General features: G+C 33.8%; 2 protein-coding genes across 4 annotated transcripts in view; both read right to left on the reverse strand.

Moving 5' to 3' along the window:
- The window catches only part of LOC144845062 (uncharacterized), a 35,029-nt gene extending 27,070 nt beyond the window's left edge, over window positions 1-7,959 (reverse strand). For both annotated transcript variants that reach the window (XR_013612490.1, XM_078702195.1), the window contains exon 1: window positions 7,796-7,959. The gene's annotated coding sequence lies outside the window, so the exon portion shown is untranslated. The remainder of the gene's footprint in view (window positions 1-7,795) is intronic.
- A 4,714-nt stretch (window positions 7,960-12,673) lies between these two features.
- Window positions 12,674-21,867, reverse strand: LOC144845079 (activating signal cointegrator 1-like). 2 transcript variants are annotated; one of them, XM_078702218.1, is made up of 11 exons: window positions 21,793-21,867; window positions 21,103-21,234; window positions 19,756-20,116; window positions 18,770-19,015; window positions 18,505-18,674; window positions 17,724-18,045; window positions 16,782-16,951; window positions 16,141-16,262; window positions 14,928-15,025; window positions 14,415-14,511; window positions 12,674-13,676 (listed from the first exon to the last, which is right to left on the reverse strand). In XM_078702218.1, exons 2-11 carry the CDS (start codon window positions 21,201-21,203, stop codon window positions 13,612-13,614), a joined length of 1,752 nt encoding a protein of 583 aa, XP_078558344.1. In that variant the 5' UTR covers window positions 21,204-21,234; window positions 21,793-21,867; the 3' UTR covers window positions 12,674-13,611. The 2 variants fall into 2 exon arrangements, with proteins under 2 accessions (XP_078558344.1, XP_078558345.1); XM_078702219.1 differs by having other exon boundaries at window positions 21,103-21,230; window positions 21,793-21,853.
- Window positions 21,868-21,917: the final 50 nt, after the last annotated feature.

The following is a 21,917-nucleotide window of genomic DNA, read 5'->3' on the forward strand; positions in this document are numbered from 1 at the left end:
GCATCTAAAAAAATGTACTCCATTTTTATGGTAATGGGCCTTTGCTGTAAACCATCTGAATCCGTTTTCTCGATTTTCTCTAGTCATTGATTTTTTAGCAAAATCCGAACCAAATCAATTCGTAAAAGACATCTCAATATAATTATTCAAGTAATTCTCAAATTAGTGACATGGACCTACAATATACTGTACTAGACCTTTTTAGGCATCCACCTGTGGACTTTCACTTTGAAGGTCTTGGTCTCCTAATCATACAAGAAACAATGTCTAATTTAATCAATCAAAGTAGTGGATCCAGACAAAGAAGGGGGTGTAAGACCATCCACAGACAAAGAAGGGGGTATAAGACCATCCACACACAAAGAAGGGGGTATAAGACCATCCACACACAAAGAAAGGGGTGTAAGGCCATCTACAGGCAAAGAAGGGGTGTAAGACCATCCAGAGACAAAGAAGGGGGTGCAAGACCATCCACTGACAAAGAAAGGGGTATAGGACCATCCACAGACAAAGAAGGGGTGTAAGACCATCCACAGGCACAGAAGGGGGTGTAGGACCATCCACAGACAAAGAAGGGGGTGTAAAACCATCCACAGACAAAGAAGGGTGTAGGACCATCCACACACAAAAAAAGGGGTGTAAGACCGTCCGCAGACAAAGAAAGGGGTGTAAGACTGTCCACAGACAAAGAAAGGGGTGTAGGACCATCCACAAACAAAGAAGGGGGTGTAAGGCCATCCACAGACAAAGAAGGGTGTAAGACCGTCCACAGACAAAGAAAGGGGTTTAAGGCCATCCACACACAAAGAAAGGGGTGTAAGACCATCCACACACAAAAAAAGGGGTGTAAGACCATCCACAGACAAAGAAAGGGGTGTAAGACCGTCCACAGAGAAAGAAAGGGGTGTAGGACCATCCACAGACAAAGAATGGGGTGTAAGACCATCCACAGACAAAGAAGTATGTAGGACCGTCCACAGACAAAGAAAGGGGTTTAAGGCCATCCACACACAAAGAAAGGGGTGTAAGACCATCCACAGACAAAGAAAGGGGTGTAAGACCATCCACAGACAAAGAAAGGGGTGTAAGACCATCCACAGACAAAGAAAGGGGTGTAAGACCGTCCACAGACAAAGAAAGGGGTGTAAGACCGTCCACAGACAAAGAAAGGGGTGTAAGACCGTCCACAGACAAAGAAGGGGTGTAGGACCGTCCACAGACAAAGAAGGGGGTGTAAGACCATCCACTGACAAAGAAAGGGTATAGGACCACTTACAGACAAAGAAGGGGGTATAAGACCATCCACAGACAAAGAAGGGGATATAGGACCATCCACAGACAAAGAAGAGGGTGTCGGACAATCCACAGACAAAGAAGGGGATGTAAGACCACCCACAGACAAAGAAGTTGGTGTAAGACCATCCACACACAAAGAAGGGATTATAATACCATCTACAGACAAAGAAGGGGGGTATAAGACCATCCACAGACAAAGAAGGGGGTATAAGACCATCCACAGAGAAAGAAGGGGTGTAAGACCATCCACAGACAAAGAAGGGGTGTAAGACCATCCACACACAAAGAAAGGGGTGTAATACCATCAACAGACAAAGAAAGGGGTGTAATACCATCAACAGACAAACAAGTGGGTATAAGACCGTCCACAGACAAAGAAAGGGGTTCAAGACCATCCACAAACAAAGAAGGGGGTATAAGACCATCCACAGAAAAAGAAGGGGGTGTAGGACCATCCACATACAACGAAGGGAGTGTAGGACCATCCACAGACAAAGAAGGGGTGTAAGACCATCTACATACAAAGAAAGGGGTATAAGACCATCCACAGACAAAGAAGCGGGTATAAGACCATCCACAGACAAAGAAAGGGGTGTAAGACCATCCACACACAAAGAAAGGGGTATAAGACCATCCACAGACAAAGAAGCGGGTATAAGACCATCCACAGACAAAGAAGGGGGGTATAAGACCATCCACAGACAAAGAATGGGGTATAAGACCATCTACAGACAAAGAAGGAGGGGTAGGACCATATTACCGAGGAAGCATAGGCCTACAAAAAGAATATGCAATCAAAATAGACCTACCACTTGGAAAACAAAAAATTGTAGAATAATTGAGGCTTGATTGATGACATATAAAGGGTTCTTTGTAAGGTCATTAATAATATATTGATATAAACACGATCATCATACTATTCATTTGACATTCAAATACAGTCTACCTTGAAAAGAAGCTCATACTATCACCTTTTCGAGGTTTTACGGTATTCTATAACATGTATGTTATTTCCTCTGTCAAACTTTTAGCGAATCAGAAGGTGCCAACATCATTGAACTAATGGTACCACCAAGCACAATTTTTACCAATTTTATGTACTATATACAATTTAAGTCCATTAATCATTTAATATAATTACGCCTATCAGGTCAAAGTTCAAAATTAGGTGCATTTAAGACCAACAAAAACTACATACAGTATATTCACATAATTAAAAATCAATAATTAAATGTCAAAGGTCATAAATTGTATTTCCGGTCATTTTATGTGAAAATGTTTCATTACTACAAATATAAATGTTGTTATTCTGAACAAAATGACACCAAAATCGATTGAAAATGACCAGTAGTTACAGAGATATACAAATACGAGGTCAAAGGTCAAACTGAAAGAAACGTCATTTCCGGTCATTTTTGGACGAAAATTTTCATTAGAGCAATAGAAATATATAGTTTGTGAACAATTTGAGACCAGAATTAAGTCTCTAATGTGTATAGTTGCCAAGATATGAACATTTTTTGTTTTTATGGTGGCCATTTTGAAATCAAGATGGCCGCCATACCGGACGTTGGACACTTGGCACCCCCCGATATTTTGAATCTATATACATTAAAGAAACTTTGTGCCAAGTTTCATGCTTTGGTAATAAAATGCACAGCTCATGTCACTAACTGCTCTACTATAAGGATAAGTGGAATTAAATTTATGAAAGAAAAAAGATTAATTTTAATACACTATAACATTTAATGTATTTTAATTATTAATAAAGTCTGCTGTTATAAAACTGCACACCATATGTACTCTATACAAACATTTGCAATTAAAATTATTTGTTATGCTAATTTTTAAAATCATATTCAAATAATACAAATATGTTAGTGTTACTATTGATGGTATTTTTTTAAAGGAATAAAACAATCAGATCTAGTTTGAAATGTGTTTACAGTACACATAACAGGTTAAATTTATCTATTGCTTGTTACTGTACATTTAAAAACTATTGGATTTACCTATCGAGATATCAAAGATACAACAGCGATATCAAAGGTACTGATCAACACTACAGTAGGTATAGAGGAGAATTAACTGATCACAGGAGCAGTTACGTGGGTTGAAACTCGGATATAATTCAGATAAATTTTAACTCCAGTGCGTGTGAACACAGCTAGAGCCTCTCTCACCATAAAGTAAGCTCACTCAGTGGTTTGACCTTCAACCCCATATTTCATGTTTTTTAAACAGCACTTTAACCACTGACAATAATAAACTCATATTTCATTGTTAATCTTTCACACTGCTTTCATATTACAATTTGTAAATCCGCCTTCAATTTAAAAATTTTCAATTCTAGTAATAGAATACTTGACTCAACACAAAAGGAAAAGATGGCAATTTGGTATAATCCTGTTAACCTACAGGACCAGATGTAGAGTAATATCAAAACAATCCTAAAGCCTCCTCACTCAATAGAAATAATATTTATTTATGAATGTCTATTGTACACAACTCTACTGTATATATTTATGACTTTTGTTCGTTGAATAAATGTTACTTTGAGCATAGCTCATTTTATAGCTCCATGCTTTCAATTATCTCTCTCAAGAACAATAATAACATTTAGGCATTTAAAATTGGTGACACCATAATAAGGGTTTGGTTGAAATGGCAGTAGCACTAGTACAGTTTAAAAGACATTAGATAAATCAATCACATTAAAATGCATCAAAGAACTATCAATCAATGACAATCATTTCTTTTTTATTGTGCAGTAGGTATACATCAATTTTGCTATGACAAGCTACAGGATAAATTGAAGGGTTACAATCATTTACTGATAGCTGTATACAGTACGGTAGGAATAATCGATGTCAATCCTGTATTAAAACACATGGTACTATAATTCTTGGTAAAAACCAGTTTAGGAAAATGAAAAAAAAAAAAAAGTACCCAGTAATTATTTTTCCATTTATAGAGTTTCTCAAGTAAAGAGATTACCAACTATATGCACTAAGGAACCACTCTGCAAATACTTACTGTCCTTTAATTAAACTATAAATTACCTAAAACATTTATACTGTACTATTACTATCAATAAAACAAATCAGTGATTTAGACGCAACAATCTTTGTTCAAGCCATTGAGTTGTCAAAGGCCTATTGTGAAAAAGTGATCAGGTTGAAACCTTACCAACCGTAGTGGCTACGGAAATACTGTAGGTTTATACCCACACACACAGAAAATACAAGATGATCATGCAGTTTTATTAAAAAATCAAGTTTTTCCTGTAAAGTGTCATCATCTCTAACTAACAAAGACAGAAAAACAGCCACCACTTGTGTCTTTCCAAATACTGCCTCTTTTGTAGACAATACAGTACTTATAGGAATTTAAATTGTATCTACCTGTAGTCACAAACAATTCTTTTGAAAATACCCTAAAATAGTTTTACTGCAAAATAAAGAGTTTGTAAATTGGTTAAATGTTGTTGTGTAATTGTAAAGCTATTTATTTTCACGCACCATTAATTTTTTATGAAAGGGCTTGAACCGAAATGATAATAATGAATCAATTTGATTAATACAATGATACCTTTTAGACTACACGGGTAGTGTTAATCACTTCTTCACAATCTTATCTAGTTGCCAGTTGTACTGTACTATATCAACTATAGTACAATACATTTAGATCGCGTTAATTGTTCTTTTCCATTCTCAATTTGCTTCCAATGTATCAACACATTAAAATGAAATTACCCACCTCCATAAATCGTTTTAACAATTTTGAAAACAACAATGTTGTGATCAAAACACAAAACAAACTTAGTTGAGTCCGAGTGGCCCTGCAAACCGTAGTCAATACATAAAATTTAGACGCAGAGTTATGATAACAGCCTACAGTAGCACATTTGCTTGCTCACTTACTGTAAAATGAACTCGCAAAACAAAATTGCAGTACTTGATTTATATAACAAGTCACGCTCGCGTGTTCTACATCACGTTTAGTTTTATCATGTGACCAACAATCTACATACAGTAGGTGTAAAAATATATTGTTAGCAGTAATCATAAAAAGATTGAATATCTTTAGATTGATAGATTTATCAATAATAGTTAATACTTTAATTGCTTTTTTTTTATTGTACTTTCAGTACTGTAGGTCTATCATTTTAAATGCCAATTGTTAAAGAAAACAATGCAGGTAGAGATGAATTTGAATGGTGCAAATGTGATGATTAAAGGGAACCAGGTACTTAAAACAACAAAGACTCTAGTCTCAGTAAATAATCATTACTGAGTCATTCCAACCATGTACTGTTTATTACATTGTTATAGTGTATAGTACCACATATTCTTTTTAATCTTCTTAGGACCTGTTTTTGATTTAAAATTGTTTTAAAGTATGGTTATTTATTTGTGGTAGAAATGTGGGTCCTCAAAAATAACTAACCACAAACAAGAATCAATTCAAAATGCCTTTAAATAAGTCAATTTAATTTATTTAATCTGGTATGCCTACCATTTTTGTGAGAACAATTTTCCACTGTGAACAACACAATGGTCTCAATTCAGTACAGTAGCTCTGTTTACACTCACTAGTGTTAATCATGCATTGTAGTAGGGAACGATGAAGCCTAGGCATATCTGATGTACAATACAGCAAGCAGTGGCGTAACAGCTTTGAGCGCTCACTGGCTAAAGGGACAGTAGCTTAAGGGGCTCTAATGCATGAGCAGCCCCAATGCAACTATCCAGTGTTGGAGGGCCCCTTAGGAATGTTAAACTAGGGGCCTTGTGTTATGCCACTCACTGACAGTAAGTGCTTGTGTGATCAGAACTCTATTACATGTGAAATACAGTACAATTATAACTCAGATTTATCCAGGTAAATATGTATACTGTAGGTTTCAGAAAATGTAACGTCCTTTTACAAGCGATAGACAATTCCCACCTGATTATAATGGGGTATGCTTTGGCGTATGCGTAGAAGAACAAGTTAAAACCGCAATAAGGAAGCTACGATAGACCCCACCATGATTTAACTTTGATTATGAGCTGTTAACTCATATTAAATTTACTACTCTCCTCTTTTCACCCAATAATGATTTAACTTAGATACAGTTCTGATCAGCTTAAGCTAACTACAGTAACATGCATGGCCATAATCTATAGAATTTACATTAATGTTTTATCACAAGAAGGAAGTATGTGTTGACATGAATAATGTAGCTGCACATGTGACACATATTTACTGAGTCATGTGACTGTACTCTCTACTGTACTAAAACAAAATTACTGGGTACTACTACTTCAGGGGAAAATGAAGAGTGTAACTTGAACATTTGTTTACTTTTTATCTATTACTGTATTTGAAACTAAATAAACAACACAAAACATTGAGCTGTCAATCATTTCAAACATTTTTGTCAAACAATATCATTTTTTATGTTAATCTGTTTTTAAATTATGACATCAAAGTTTGGAAATTCTTTCTAAATTTACAATACAAACCATGACGAGACAATTAATCATATGTCTGCACTCACTCGTTTTCAAAACACCCTGGATCTGTATTTATATGTACAATAGGTGGGTTACAAAAAAAGGAATTTTTGTATATATTGAATGGGGAGGGAATATTTTCGCTATGGCCTTGCATAGTCACCAACTGTCGTCCCACTGAAAGTGATTGTTATGAAACACGCATTTTGCCAAAGTTCCTTGCGCATTTTTAAATTACGCAAGGATTTGCTTGGCCCGTACAATTTCAATCTGGATTTAACACAAAATAATAAAAGGGGAAGCTCCGTATTCACAGACTCTCGTTTCGATCGCACTACTTCAGCAATGTTCGTTATGACAGTACTGTAGCTCATCATAAGACTATCCACGCGACGGCATGAGAATCCCACCAAATTCATCATCTTTCTTATAAAAACATAAATCGTTTTATTTTATAACAATTCTACACACATTTTAACATACCATACCACCCTTCTTGGGTTCTGTAATAAAAGTCACACAAAGATCATTTAATACATTTACTGGCCAATCAAAGTCAAGCTCCAGTTTTATTGTCAATCAAAACCTTCTATCAATGTGGCCAACAAAAGGATTAAATTACAAAATCAAAGAGGGGATGAAAATCATTCTTAAAATAGTCAGAATCATTATAATTAATAGTTTAATTGGCTAGGCTAAGTTAAAACAGTAAGATAATGTAATTAATAAAGGTTGTTATGAAAGGGTGAGTGACATTTCATTGGTATGTTAACAATTAATAAATAAGGTCACTCTTTAGCTTCATTTCATGGCCCTGTCGAGCTACCACCACCAGCCAGGCAAGATGATGAGAGCATGGAGCTATAATTTTATAGCTCCATGATGAGAGACAGCATATTTTATGGAGTCGCCTCCTTATTGAAATATCGTTATAAAACTATAACACCATTAAACATGGCATCTTCATGTTTAAACATGAATAATTTACAATATCCAACCTTTAGAATCATATATCCAAGAATATATAAAATCCTGTGAACTTGTCTGATGTCAGGCCGGTCTCTTGCGAATGCCTGCTGAATCTCCGGGTGAAAAGAACACCCTTTCCCATACAACAGCCTGGGCTTCAATAATGACAAAGAGAGTTGTGTGGCTTATCGAGTCTTTCCTAAACAATGCCTACAGAGAGCTAGCTAAATAGCAGCAGGTCTGAGTAATCTGATTGGTTAATGTGCTTAGAAAGTAACCAATCAGCGGTTGAGATTTTGGCTTAGAAATAGGTCTATAGCTGAAATAGCAAGTTAGCAGAAGAGACGCTTATAAGCCATACATCCCGCTTCGCCGATAATGTGACACAATTTGCATATCACTCAATCAAGGAATCTATGTACTGTATCAATCAATGAAACCTATCAAACTCATTAAAGCAATTACAAAAGACAACAGGAAAGCGATGCATTGGGATCTTTAGTTCATTAAATCGTACAGGGTTTTTTATAGTACATCAGCTCGCAAATCGTATTGCTCATGTAATACAATTTAATATTAATAATATGTTTTATTTTTATGAAGTAATACTATTATTACGTTATGCATTAACGCTTGTCGTTATATGAATACAGCTTTAACTTTATTTATAATCAAAATATCATGCAAAATATTAAGATAATAATATAATGTTTCTACAATACATACATAATTATCTATATTCATGTAAACTGCAAATTATGCATAGGCACACTTGAATAAATAAACAAGCAGTACTATAATAAATAGTTAACAAATTAAATAATCGATGGACTGACATAATATTAATAAATTATAACCTTTTTTAAATAAAATGCATTTGTTCAACTACTCTTACCAAACCATTTTTTTCAACCACAGGTTCAGAGTTTGCGGGCCGGTTATTTTATAATGACAGACGTTTTCTAAATTAAAAAAAAAAAACGACCAAAAAGATTCATCATAAAATTACAATGTCCAGATTATTGAAATGAAAGATTGTTTTATATAAAAGAGTGATCTTTTAAACAGTATCCGGCTTTAGGATTTCCACCTTTTGATTACACTAAAAAGGGAGGGCCAACGACCTGTTTCCCCTAATAAATTTGTGTTCCTTTGTCTGTGTGTGCTATTGTTTTCTCGTTAGGGTGCTTGGAATTCAAGTAGGCCTATTAGCTCATTGTACTACTCAAAGAAAGGTTCACTTATTCGCTTTAAAACAAAATTCACTGGATAACCCTAGACTTTTCTTGACAAAGAGTTACATACCGTATAATTCCAACACCCCTTGCTTTCCCTCTTTGTCTGTTGTACCATAGATCTATGTTATAACAAACTATTTATTTAAGGTCTCTGATAAGCTGCAAACTCAAATAGTTTTCTAATTGATAGTGTTCATTTGGAATGTATTTTTTTTCTGTATAGTGTTTATGTAATTTAGAAAACTTGTGTTATGTAACATTGACAAATGATACCTATAGTAACACCATAGAGATATATTATATATAGTTCACTATAATATCTCTATGGTTGTACAATGAGCTATATATAGACAGCTCGATGGTTGTAGGCCTACTAACAAAAATAGTGAATCAAGGCATCACGACAAATAAACATATTTAGATCAGAGGGTGTAAATTAGATGTGGATGTATACCGGATACATTATTATTCTTCATTCATTCAAATTTGATTAGAAACAGCCCAAAAATATAAAAGGCAATTTACAATTTAAATAATTAATACAATAGGCCTAATAGGAAACTGTTGTTTCAGGGATCGAAGTATAAAAAGCTTATTGTCTTATGACAACTTACTCCTTATACACTACAGTATATAAAATGACGAGAAAATTTGAAATTGTGGCTTCTGCTGGAGAAGAAGCCGAAATTGGCCAAAATCCTAGATACGGCTGAAGGGTTGAGTGAATGTATTAGTCAGGTGAAAGTCGTGATGTCATCATTTACACATTTGACAACACGCAGGTGAATCGTTATAAGAATGTGATGAATGTTCCATTTCATTAATTTTATTAAAATCGATACATCCTAATATGTCCGACCAGGGAAAATGACATCCCTTGGTCAGACGATTGCTGCTGAAACGGCGAAAAACTTATTGTATAACATTTTACTGTGATTTGGTTATTTTACAAGAATTTTCATTCATTCGTTTATTCAATAGTATATAGGCCACTGGCCCAAGTATAATAATAGAAAATAATACATTATTACAAAATTTAAGAAGAAGTAACAGCAAAATAATTAGTTCTCTTTTTAAGAGCAAATCTTATTTACTTACTTACTTTTTTCTTTTTGTTTTTCATTAGTAAAATAAACATTTTATTTGTTGGTTGATTAAAATAATAAGGTTTTAAAAAGGAGTGTCTAATTTCGTTGTAATTTGAATAAAGTACAGTAGGCCTAAGTCAACAACGAACATCAAAACTTAAAAATGTTGTCATGGTGCCTTATAAAAAATGAAAAAAAAATATATCTTCCTCTCTGTGATTTTTAAAGAACGATCAATATCTTTTCATTACGTGGCCTAATTTACAGCTCAAAATTTGCTATGTAATAATTTAAGCCCAGCGCCGATGGCAATCACACCATGGAGTACTCTTCCCTGATTATTCACACCATGGAGGTATAAAATTAATACATTAACATCTAATTTTATACCTCCATGTTCACACTAATAATTGTTGAGTTTCACTCTTTTGCAATAAACGATTCTCTAGCCTGAATGCGGAATAACGAAAATTAAACTTTAATTCAGTTAGTCAGTATCTTTCGGTTACAAGGTCGTTGTGTATTAATCATTAAACAGCATACGAGTTTAATGTTTGTTTGAGGTTTAAACGAGGGGAGGGGGATGAAGTTGAATAGAAATTATGGATATTATTGAATCAAATACTGAACTAGAGACATATTTTTCTTCCATTTTTTTTTAAAACTCCAAATAAAATATCCAAAGCAGTACTAATTTGGAAAGTAAGAGGGTAGTTTGTTAGGCGTGTCAATAACAATTTCATATTCTGTATATTACACCAGGGAGGTATATGCAAATAATACCTCCCTGATTACACCAGGGCCTGCTATAATTCGTATCAAGGCGTATTGCATGTCACAATACCTAACGAGGGCGTTGTCTCAGCTTATTTATAAAAACAACATCGGGTTCCCCTCGTCCCTGGATTATTGGAATGTTTGCAGGAGAACACGACTGGTAATTTTTGGATGATATTCTGTGAACACGGATATACAAGAAGATAAGGTTATCGGAGACATGTCATTTATCATCCAATAGATGTTGTTGCTTCACGTATTTTGTTTATTTATTGATCATAACTATCAATAATCATGACAAGCTATTGTTCAATCCCACGCTTTGTCATCACAAACGATATTTATGAATTTCGTTTATCAGTTCATGAGTGTCATTTGGATAATAGTTGCCAAGATGTGACAAAAGCTTTCTTGATCTCGGAATCTTGGGTTCAACTCAACCTATCACTAACGTGGTGCAATATTTTTTGTATTTCGTTGTTTTTCAAGGGGCAACTGACTCTTTAGTTATAGTAATTGTTTTGCTTTAGTTTCCCCTGACCATTGTGCTCTGTTTCTGTTCTGTATCTGTTTATTGGTCGAATAAATAAATGAAATGAAATAAAAAGCACTACACTACCTAACCGGATACCATATTCAATTCAATTCAATCAACATTTATTAACGTCCAAAAGACAAAAAACAACAATGGCAAGAGATAATAAAGAAAATGGACGAAGGCAGATCCCAGAAAGATGTGAACTTGTAGTCAGCGTGTAGGGAATAAAACACAATAATTTTTTGGTCAATTTTGTGAGGGATTTTTGTCAAAATAGTAAACATTGGTCTAATTATAGAACTGGCGTCAATAATCGATTAGCCAATATTCTTCCAGGGTTTTACCACAGGTTTATCTTCACTCTGAATTCAATGACTGGCCATATAATATTAAAATATGTGTGTAGTTAACTAATGAGGAAAGTCTATCTGTAAAATATAAACACCGTAATGCCATTGTTTGGACGAGGTGTTTATCTGTATTGCTAACAATAGGATGATCACACCATACTTGATTTTATATATTTCACTATGGCATTCAATACTATTGATAGATACAATGAACACCTCCATTGGAACACCTCCATTGGGACACCTCGATTTAAAGGGAAAACTTTCCTGTGAAATGAACAAGGTCTAATATATGTCTCAACATTACGGCCAGCCCATATTCAAGGGAAACCCCCATTAAGTTGACATTTACTTGGTCCCCTTAATGGGGATCTACTGTGAAATGAACAAGGGGTAATATATATCTCAACATTACGGCCAGCCCATATTCAAGGGAAACCCCCATTAAGTTGACATTTACTTGGTCCTCTTAATGGGGATCTACTGTGAAATTAACAAGGGGTAATATATACCTCAACATTACGGCCAGCCCATATTCAAGGGAAACCCCCATTAAGTTGACATTTACTTGGTCCTCTTAATGGGGATCTACTGTGAAATTAACAAGGGGTAATATATACCTCAACATTACGGCCAGCCCATATTCAAGGGAAACCCCCATTAAGTTGACATTTACTTGGTCCCCTTAATGGCGATCTACTGTAGAACATATTTATTTAGGCTGAGATGTTCCCATCTTAAATTGTCTGTGTTATTAAAGGCAGCTATACAATACATCATGTAGTTTCATGCATACATTTCCAGATATGTAATTTGCATAACTGGAAATGATAGCTAGTAGCTAAAACACCACCTGTTCATGATTTAATAATGCAACAAAAAACACACAATATAATACAAAGTCATAAATAAATCTTTCTATATTATTTATTTAAATTATTTGCTTAATTATTAATTATTATATCAGAAACAAATTACTGTATGATTTTAATTATTTTGAATGTATTGCAAAATATATATTCTTACTATAATAACATTGTTAACATTTTCTAAATACAAATAAAACACTACTTATTATTTCAGAACAAACTGAAAACCCAGTGATTTACGAACTATGATGTTAAAACCGAGTTTCCCAGGGGAAATAAATTAAAAATTTACATAACATAATGCATCGTTATCAATAAATAAACTTGTTATATGTTAGACACAGAATGGATGCTTTTAAAAATATACCATTAACTCCAATGAGTAGGAATAACTGTGTGTGTTACACCTATGCATCAGACCAAGGTAAACTAACAACAGGATGCTGAGCTCCAGAGATCAAAGGGTTTATCTGTGGCTGCCACACGTTCAGTTCTACGCCCTTAACAGACATCACTAAGCAAATAACTTAAGCTTATTTATCAAACTGTCTTAGCAGAAAAATTGTCTTGGGTAAATTTTATATTTCATCTTAAAGGCCAATTTACACAGACGAGCGGTAACGGTAATAAAAATATAGAATATATGTTATTACTTATGACCATTTACACACAATGCGGAGCGGACGGGCGGTTTCCGCTCAAGATAGATACAGATTATATGTTGGACAAGCTACGCGGTTTCCGCTTACCGTTACCGCTCGTCTGTGTAAATTGGCCTTAAGGCAGGGTGTTGTTCCTCTTAGATTTAATACAAAATTAAGCAAATATTTTTGCTTAGATATATTTATAAATCCGACTAAAGCAAAATCAAGGATTTAAGGCACAGTTTAGACGATTTTTTTGCTAAGCAAGTTTGATAAATCCGGCCCCAGGTTTAAATTGTAAATGTTTATTTCTTGACAAGGTTAATCACATCATTTGTAGTTTACACTTTTGGTACACTTCGTAGTCCTTTTTTGGCCGCACTGTGTATATCATTTGTCAGTTTCCCTAAATTAGAAGATACAAAAAGAGAAATTGTAACTTGAAGATAAGATAAAATATTACTATTAATCTGTTGTGTATTACCAACAACTATTTACTTATCTACTGCAAAAGCCTTTATAATCAGTTAATGATTAAATTATTAAATCAGTTTCTCAGTAGATTAAAAAAATAAGAGAATGTAACCTGAAGATAAAGTATTACAATTTTTTTTTCTCAATAAATTTTGCAGGCTTAACTTATCTACTGCAAAAGCCTTCATAATCACAACTTTTTTTAGAATTATATTTTTAGAAATATATTTATTTATACCTAGCATCTTCAGGTGGTGTCTATGTGACAGTACACTAATAACTTTTGTTTTGTTTTTTGTAACAATTTCATTCAGTTGATAAATATTTCAGAAGTCACCATATCTATTCAAATAGAGTTTCCATATCTACTGCAAAAGCCTTTATAATCACTTGGCTTCAACTATTTTTAGAATTATATTTTTAGAAATATTGTTTTATAACTAGCATCTTCAGGTTGTGTATATGTTACAGTACACTAATGAACTTTGTTTTGTTTTTTAGTAAATACTTTTATTCAGTTGTTCTGTATTTATGCAGTAGTTTTATTTAAGAGTGAAATGCCAACATTGGCGACAAAAACCTTCTTGTGTCACGTCTTGGCACAATCAAACTATTTGTTGTATGTTTCTTTTGCCAAAATTAATAAAATAAAAAGTATGTTATAGCTTACATATTTTGTGCTGTCCTTTGATTGGAAATTTTACAACTAACTCTTGGAAATTCTCAGCAATTATCACATATGGAGATGAAGACTCACCTTCTGGAAACTGTAGATTAAGCGATATGTTTGTTATTACAATGTGCAAAGTCAAAAAGTTTAACATGTACAAAAACATTTTTTATCAAATGTCATGTCTAAAGCTCCGTATACATAATTAAACTTTATGTGACAAAAAAAATGTGATGTGCGCAAATATGGTAGTGATATGACATCATCATGTCAATATATGGGCTTTAATAAATTGACAGGAAAAATTTAGGAATTGCATAGTATAAATGTAAAATACAACATTTTTATTAATTTCAAGCATGTAACACCATTCTATTTGTTGAATAGGAAGAATATTTTTATTCAGTCCTATTCAACTCAGCTCATTGAATAGAACAATCAATCTTTAAACTCATGAAAATATTCTGCGAATTAAACTACTCATAAATATTCATCATCTGTATAAACACTTACATTAACTCTATATTGATCTTGTGATAAGCAATCAATGACATCAACACAGCCAAGTAGGCAGGCAGATGGATATACACCTGGAAATGCTATATCAATATCTACAAAAAAGAAAATGAACATCGTTCAATTCATGCTGGTACATTTTGCTCAACAGGGATACTCAATGAAGCTGTAAAAGAGAAATGTATTTATTTTTTAAACTTTATGTCTTTAGGCACATGTGGCCAAGGATTACCAATAGTAAATTAAGCACTGTCCTATCAGATAGGTGGTAATCCCACTGATACAGGGGCTAGTTTGTGAACCAGTTCACTGGGGTAACCCCCTACTCCTCTCGAATAATGAACTGGGTTCTCTTAAAGTGCACACAGGTTATAACTGTGTACACTGAAACTACGGTTTATAGTCCTTATCCGAGAAGAATTGTTCCACCACCAGAACTAGGAGCGAGTCGGCCTCGAACCCTTGCCAATATTGTTGTCTCTTTAGGTACAGTAAGCTGGGCTATTTGACTCTCTAAAATACATATTAGTTTTTAGATCATCAGTGTAAAAGGGGTCATAAATAAGGATAACCTAATATCAAGAGACTATTATCAGTATATTACAATAAGTAAAGTGTACTATGGCAATCAACAGCTCTTATTCTTAATACTGTACTGGAAAAATCATATTTGTTATTACTTTTAACTATGCTCACAAGCTTTTATTATTGTCCATCTCAACAATGTGAAAGCAACATGGTGTGATGGACTATCATGTAAGAGGCATAGGTTCAAGATTTTATTTGTGCCATATTGCTTGTAGCCTTAGGCAATGTACATTGCTTCGTCCTTCGGATGTGATGTAAAACTGTTGGTCCCATTTACATACAATGGACATAAATTAGTACACGGAAAGAAAAGGCGTTTTCCGGTGTGCTGATAAGGAGCTGCCGTGGGTCAATAGAGGGCCTAAACTGAATTTACTCATGAGGATGAATACATTTATAACACCACAAGATGGGTTAAATTCCATGTGTTATACAGTATGCACAGTTCATTGGAGTAGAGTTTCCAGCTCTGGATATTTACTAACTATTTCATTATTAATAATATTGTTATTCATTTATTTAAATACATGAAGAAATATCATGGTTATTACAACTTGTAAATCATATCTCATAAACTCATAGTACATCTACACTATAACATTTAATAGAATAAAATACTTACCTTCATAAAAACACTGATAGAATGATTCTAATTCGTTAATTTCTTCTGTTGATGGCATCTTTGCTGTCGCTGCTATCCATAATCTTCCACAATGAGCAGTATACCATGTCCTACCCTCATGTCTGTGCAGAAATAAAAGTACTTTATTATTATGACTTTAATAGTTTTATTTCTATTTTTAAACATTCATTTACTACTGTATTTTGTTTTGTCTGAAAAAAAACCTATAAACAATAATTTATTATTGGTTATTGTAGAAGAATTATAGCGAATATCGATACCATTTTTTGTCACATAAAGTTTGATAGTGTAGACAGAGCTTAAGTTCCCTGTAAATGTTTTGACAAGAATTTGCTTTTTATTTTATATAGAGTTTGATATGCGAAAATAAAACAAAATATTACAAAAAAAACAAATATTAAATATACAAAGCTTAATTGATTTCCTATATTGTATAATAATAACAATAGTAGAACAGAGTATAGTTAGATTTAATTTCACTTTTTCTTTGGTTTTAATTAAAGGTAAAGGTGTTTCTGCCTTTGTTGCATCTTCTCCATATGTTTAATTATCTTGTTAACAACTTTCAGTCAATTGGAAATATATTTTATTACATTGTATATAAATAAATAAAATATTACTTTTTAATTCCATGAACAAAAAGCGATGCCCAGGGTTGATGCATGCTAAGACACATTCCTTCGTCGGACATCTCCTGAAGTTCTCTGTCTTGTATACGATGCTTGCTACGATTTGCTTCTAAATTCAGTGAGCTGCCGCTTGGTTTTGGTGGTTTAACTTGTGACACAAACTATAAATTAAACAAAGGAATAATTTATTTTCTCTTTTATACATTAGTGGCTTATAATGATTTGAAGATATATTGTCTCCCTAACAAAATTTTTTCTTCAAATTTTTTGTTGAATATGTTTAAATGTCAATAATAATTATTCATTTTGAACAAAAACTGGATCGAAAAAGAAATTATCTACCAGAAAAAAATGTAATTTAAAGCAAAAAATACTTAAATTGTCTGTCAGACAATGTCTTTTTATAAGTGAAATTATTTTTGGTTTTTTCTATCAAAACTGCAAAATGGTCTATTTAAAGTCTGATTTTATTAATCTTCATTTTTCATGTTATTGGGAGACAAAACATCTTCAAGGAATTATATTCATCTCATTTAAAAAATGACAACTGTTGAATGGAACAAACGTGATTTCCATGGTTCTAAGGGTAGCTCTTCCGGCCCAAAGATGATCCAGGTTGCCTTTATACAATCTAAGGGCCTGTTCAGACCTACAGTACATGGCATATACAAAATGAACTACAGCAGTGAACTACAGGGGAAGTCACCTTTTACAACACACTAAATCTAAAATTACAAGATTTGTGTACGACGCTTACGACAAGTCATGCATCAATAATTGTGTCAATTCACCAACCAATTGATTTCTGTATACCAGATATTTGCCCAAATAGGTGGCACATTAGTTTAATTAAGTGTGAACAGTTGTTACGATGCTAGATATGACATGAAACACTAAACCTCTTATGTATGAACATAACCTAACTCTACTGACCTTTGGCAGTTGTGTTTTTACTGCAGGGTTTACCAGGTCGTTGACACGCACCCCATTCATTTTTCTTAAATCCGTTCCAAAGTTAACTGCTTTCACAACAGCATCATTTCTATCATACATATTGATACTTTCGGCAGAATCTACAACTTTACGTCCGGCAAAGTCTAATGTTATTTTTTTGTTTAACCTGGAGCCATGCCGTTGTTCTCGTAGCTCTGACTCACGTTTTTTTAACAATTGTCTTTCTTTGTCCGTTAACCATTGATTGGTGTCCGTCGCAAAATAATCAGATTCATCATCTATAACTTGGGTTCTCTTGACGCTAGAAGAAAAATCAATTGATTACCAACATTTTTTAATAATAATATTTGGGCACAGTATAATAGGATTAAGTTTACAACTAAGTATACATGAAATTTAAGTTTTTGACACACAAACTATAATAAAATGTATGTGTATGCAAAAACAAAATTTGTGGTGGACTGGTGATAGAGCAAATCTGAAGATAGATACAGTAGCCTTATATAGACAAATTTTTAAGTCATTGTAAAACGATATAAAAAAACATCATCATTTTGATTGATGACTCGATGCCATAAGTAATTTTGTGTTGTTGTGTTCTTACAACTTTAATCTGTACATAATTAGTTCTTTGATTTATTTTTATTACTTTTTCTTGGACGCACCGTTTGACACGTGTGCTACCGATATAAAGGTGTCAATTCCAATAAAGATGATTATTTTTTTTTATGTACAAGCTTAAACTACAATTTATTATCACCTCGTTCGGTCATATTCTATTAGTCTGTTTTTATTTTTGATTGCTTTTTCCACAGAAATCTTCTGTTTGTCTGTATTACCGATATGCTTTTCTCCCATCAATTTCCTCCTAACTTTTTCGCTCTTATTAGAATTCCTTGATAAAATTTCTTGTTCTTCTCGGGTACAAACCTAAAAAGGGTCAAAATGTTAAATGTTTAATGTTGATAATTGAGCTAGCCATACATTGAAAATGCTATGAACAGTGTATCTAGGCATGTACTTACTAAATTACCACAAAACAAGCAGGGGCCTGAGCCTTCCTGGGCACAGACCACTCTACCACAAACTAAACAGTTACTGATGAGAGCATGCTTCTGGGCTTGGCATTCACAGGCGTGTCGTCCTGGTAGGTGTACAGTATCCTTTGCCTCTCCTTCGTTACTATACAGAGGAACAAACTTCTGTTGGTGTTTTTGTTTCTTCCGTGCCCCTTGCTTATTACATGATTGTAGAAACTGGTCAAGTTCACTCTGATAATAATAAAACAACTCGAAATCAACTCAAATTCAATACAGGGGAAGATTGAAATAAACTTTGGGCTACAGAAATTGAGCTGTATGCTTTGAACCTTCCGAATACAGGACTAAGATGTAAACTGTTCTCAAGTAAACTTTATCAAAAGTAATGGTAGTTGGGTATAATGAATCTGAGGTTGCCCTTTCTCCAGACATCCCTTTTGTGATGAACTAGAACACTGGGGTAGTATACAGTATATCTTTCCCAATACAAAGATGCATTGGGTTCATTTAAGTGCACACAAGCCAGGTGTGTATGCTGAACCTCCAACATTAAAGTCTTTATTCGAGAAAACAATCACCATATTAATGGTTTGGGAGTACCTTAAAACTGTTGTTATTATGGATACGGTTGAACCGGGCATTTGGTGCGTCTGAATACCATAATCTAACACAACAAAAGCCCAAAGGTCTCAAGTTCACTAGTACTACATGTATTGCCAGTGCAATTAAAATTTGAAACCAGATTTTCCATAATGGGTTTTGGAAGAGTCTTATTTTTTATATGTTTAGGAAAATTGCCAAGGAATTCATTCACAAGGTGGTAATCCTGCTCACAGTCTTTGAGAGTGGAGTTGTAATTTATCAGTGGAAAACATTCTGACATGACAGGACTTGAACCCAGGATCCTTGGATTGGCCGAGCATCATAACCATGAAGCCACAACTCCACTCCAAACAAACTGGTTACTGTACCTTTTTGTCATCACCAGGCATCTTTGGCTCATGTCTTAACAATGATAAATCCACTTTAACAAACTCTCCTGGCTTCTTTTCTTTTTCTTGCCTTTCTTTATGTCCTTTACTATTATTACTACTAGAAATTAACAAATTTTCTACAGCTGGTTTTCTATATATTTGTGCATTCTCTGGAACATCCATGTTTGACGGACTGGAATGGTTGACTTTTATATCTTGCGTATAAGTTTCTGTATTTATAGTTCTCCATCTTTTTGTAAGTTCAGTAATAAATGAGTTGTGCTTGGAGTTACATTTGTCTAATAGATCATTGAGGTAATCTAAAAGGTCTAGCTCCTTGCTCATTGAAAGTAGATAACTAAATGGTAAAAAAAAATGTGAGTCATTTAAAATCAAGCTTGATTGAAGTGTATGCAGTGAATAGCCATTTATCATACAGTCGACTCTCTCAATATCGGACTCTCTGAAAACCAGAAAATCTCCCAATACCAGATCTTTCTCAAATTAATTTTTACCATTAAAAACACATTCCTAATACCGTACTTTCAGGAAAACCAGACATAATTAGTCAAAGGTGTCCAGTATCGGAAGAGTTGACTGTAATAGTACACACACATCTTAACATAACTGTGTGGGCACAATTATTCTTAGTGTGTTTTCATATGTTGATTTATTAACACAATTATTGTCTGAAAGTGATATTTTAAAGAAAACCTTGAGATATATATATATACATTAGTTTCAAATGTAATAATTAATTTAGATTGGGTTTCACATTGGTCATTGAAAGTAAAAATGGTCAACTGATATGACCAATGATCTGTATTTATTTTCAGTATCAGTATATATTTTACTCTTTGCTATCTGATCAAAGGACTAACATTAAATATATCCATGCTACACTTTCACACATACTGAGATTATCTTTTAGGATGAGGTTTCAACCACTGATTTAGCGTTGGTGTGACCTGAACCTAACTGTAAAAATAATCTCAGTAGTAGCATAACAGTTACCCATTAACGAACCAACCCTCCCAATTTTTCAGGGAGCCTCCCGAATTTTCATCCAATCTCCTGAATATTAATAAAATCTCCAGAAATTTTGGTTTTAGATAAAAATATGTTTTTTATTGTTTTATGTTTTTTAGAAGGTTATTTCTATTTAATACATTTACATCTGATTAGTAGAAATGCTGATTGCACAATGTATTTGGTGACTAGTTTAAACCATGTCAAATTAGGTCTGTTAAAAACGGAAAACATTTTGTTTAAAACGTGTCACATCATTATGTAAACCTCCCAAAATTTTTAACTTGGAATGTTGTCTGCAATAAATCTACCTACTGGACTATATCTTGGGGTGAATCCAGGTCAAGAATATCTACAAACTGTTGGCAGCACCATTGAAATAAATCGTTTTGTTCTTTGTTGATCACAACAGCCATTATTAAATGTTCAAATTCACTTGGTACCTAGCTGAAAAAATAAAATATGTTTTAACTGTAATTATTTTAATCAAAAGTTGTAACTTAAAAGAGAAAGGAAATGTTCAACTTTTAAAGTGTGACGTGTGTATTCGGTCCAACAAGAAATGGCAGTCTGGCATGCAATCAGTAAATTGATAAAATAATGTCAAATGAGAATAACATGTCATGACATTCTCACTGACACTGCACTGGTGGTGCATTCTCACTGTATACTACTATATATAGATAGGGCCTACTACTGAGGATACATCCACATGGCATGTCAGCCGCAACGTTTGACTGACTGTTCGAGCTGAGAACTAGGTCTCTCCTACGCCTAGGCTAGCCTATAGTAGTAGTACTACTAGTCTACCACCCTGAGGGAAAAGCTCTTCCCTGCCCTGGCTGATGATAGAACCAACTGCTAGCTAGGCTAGGGCCTAGATATTATTATGGATAGTAGGCTAGTTAGTTCACTGAATTTCCTATCATAAGGTATATTAAATGGCCGATTTTCAATGTAAAAACAAATTGGATTTGTTGGCAATTTAAAATCATCTGTTCCTACCTGAAAAATACTTTTATTACCATACGGGACGAGATTTCTGTCTTCTTTTCGCGAGGAAACTTTACTGGGAATTTCACAACAACAGCTGATTGGTCAATAGCATGTCACCTCTCACCTTTGACATG

The sequence above is a fragment of the Antedon bifida genome, chromosome 6, assembly GCF_963402885.1.
Source record: "Antedon bifida chromosome 6, ecAntBifi1.1, whole genome shotgun sequence".
Classification (NCBI taxonomy): Eukaryota; Metazoa; Echinodermata; class Crinoidea; order Comatulida; family Antedonidae; genus Antedon; species Antedon bifida.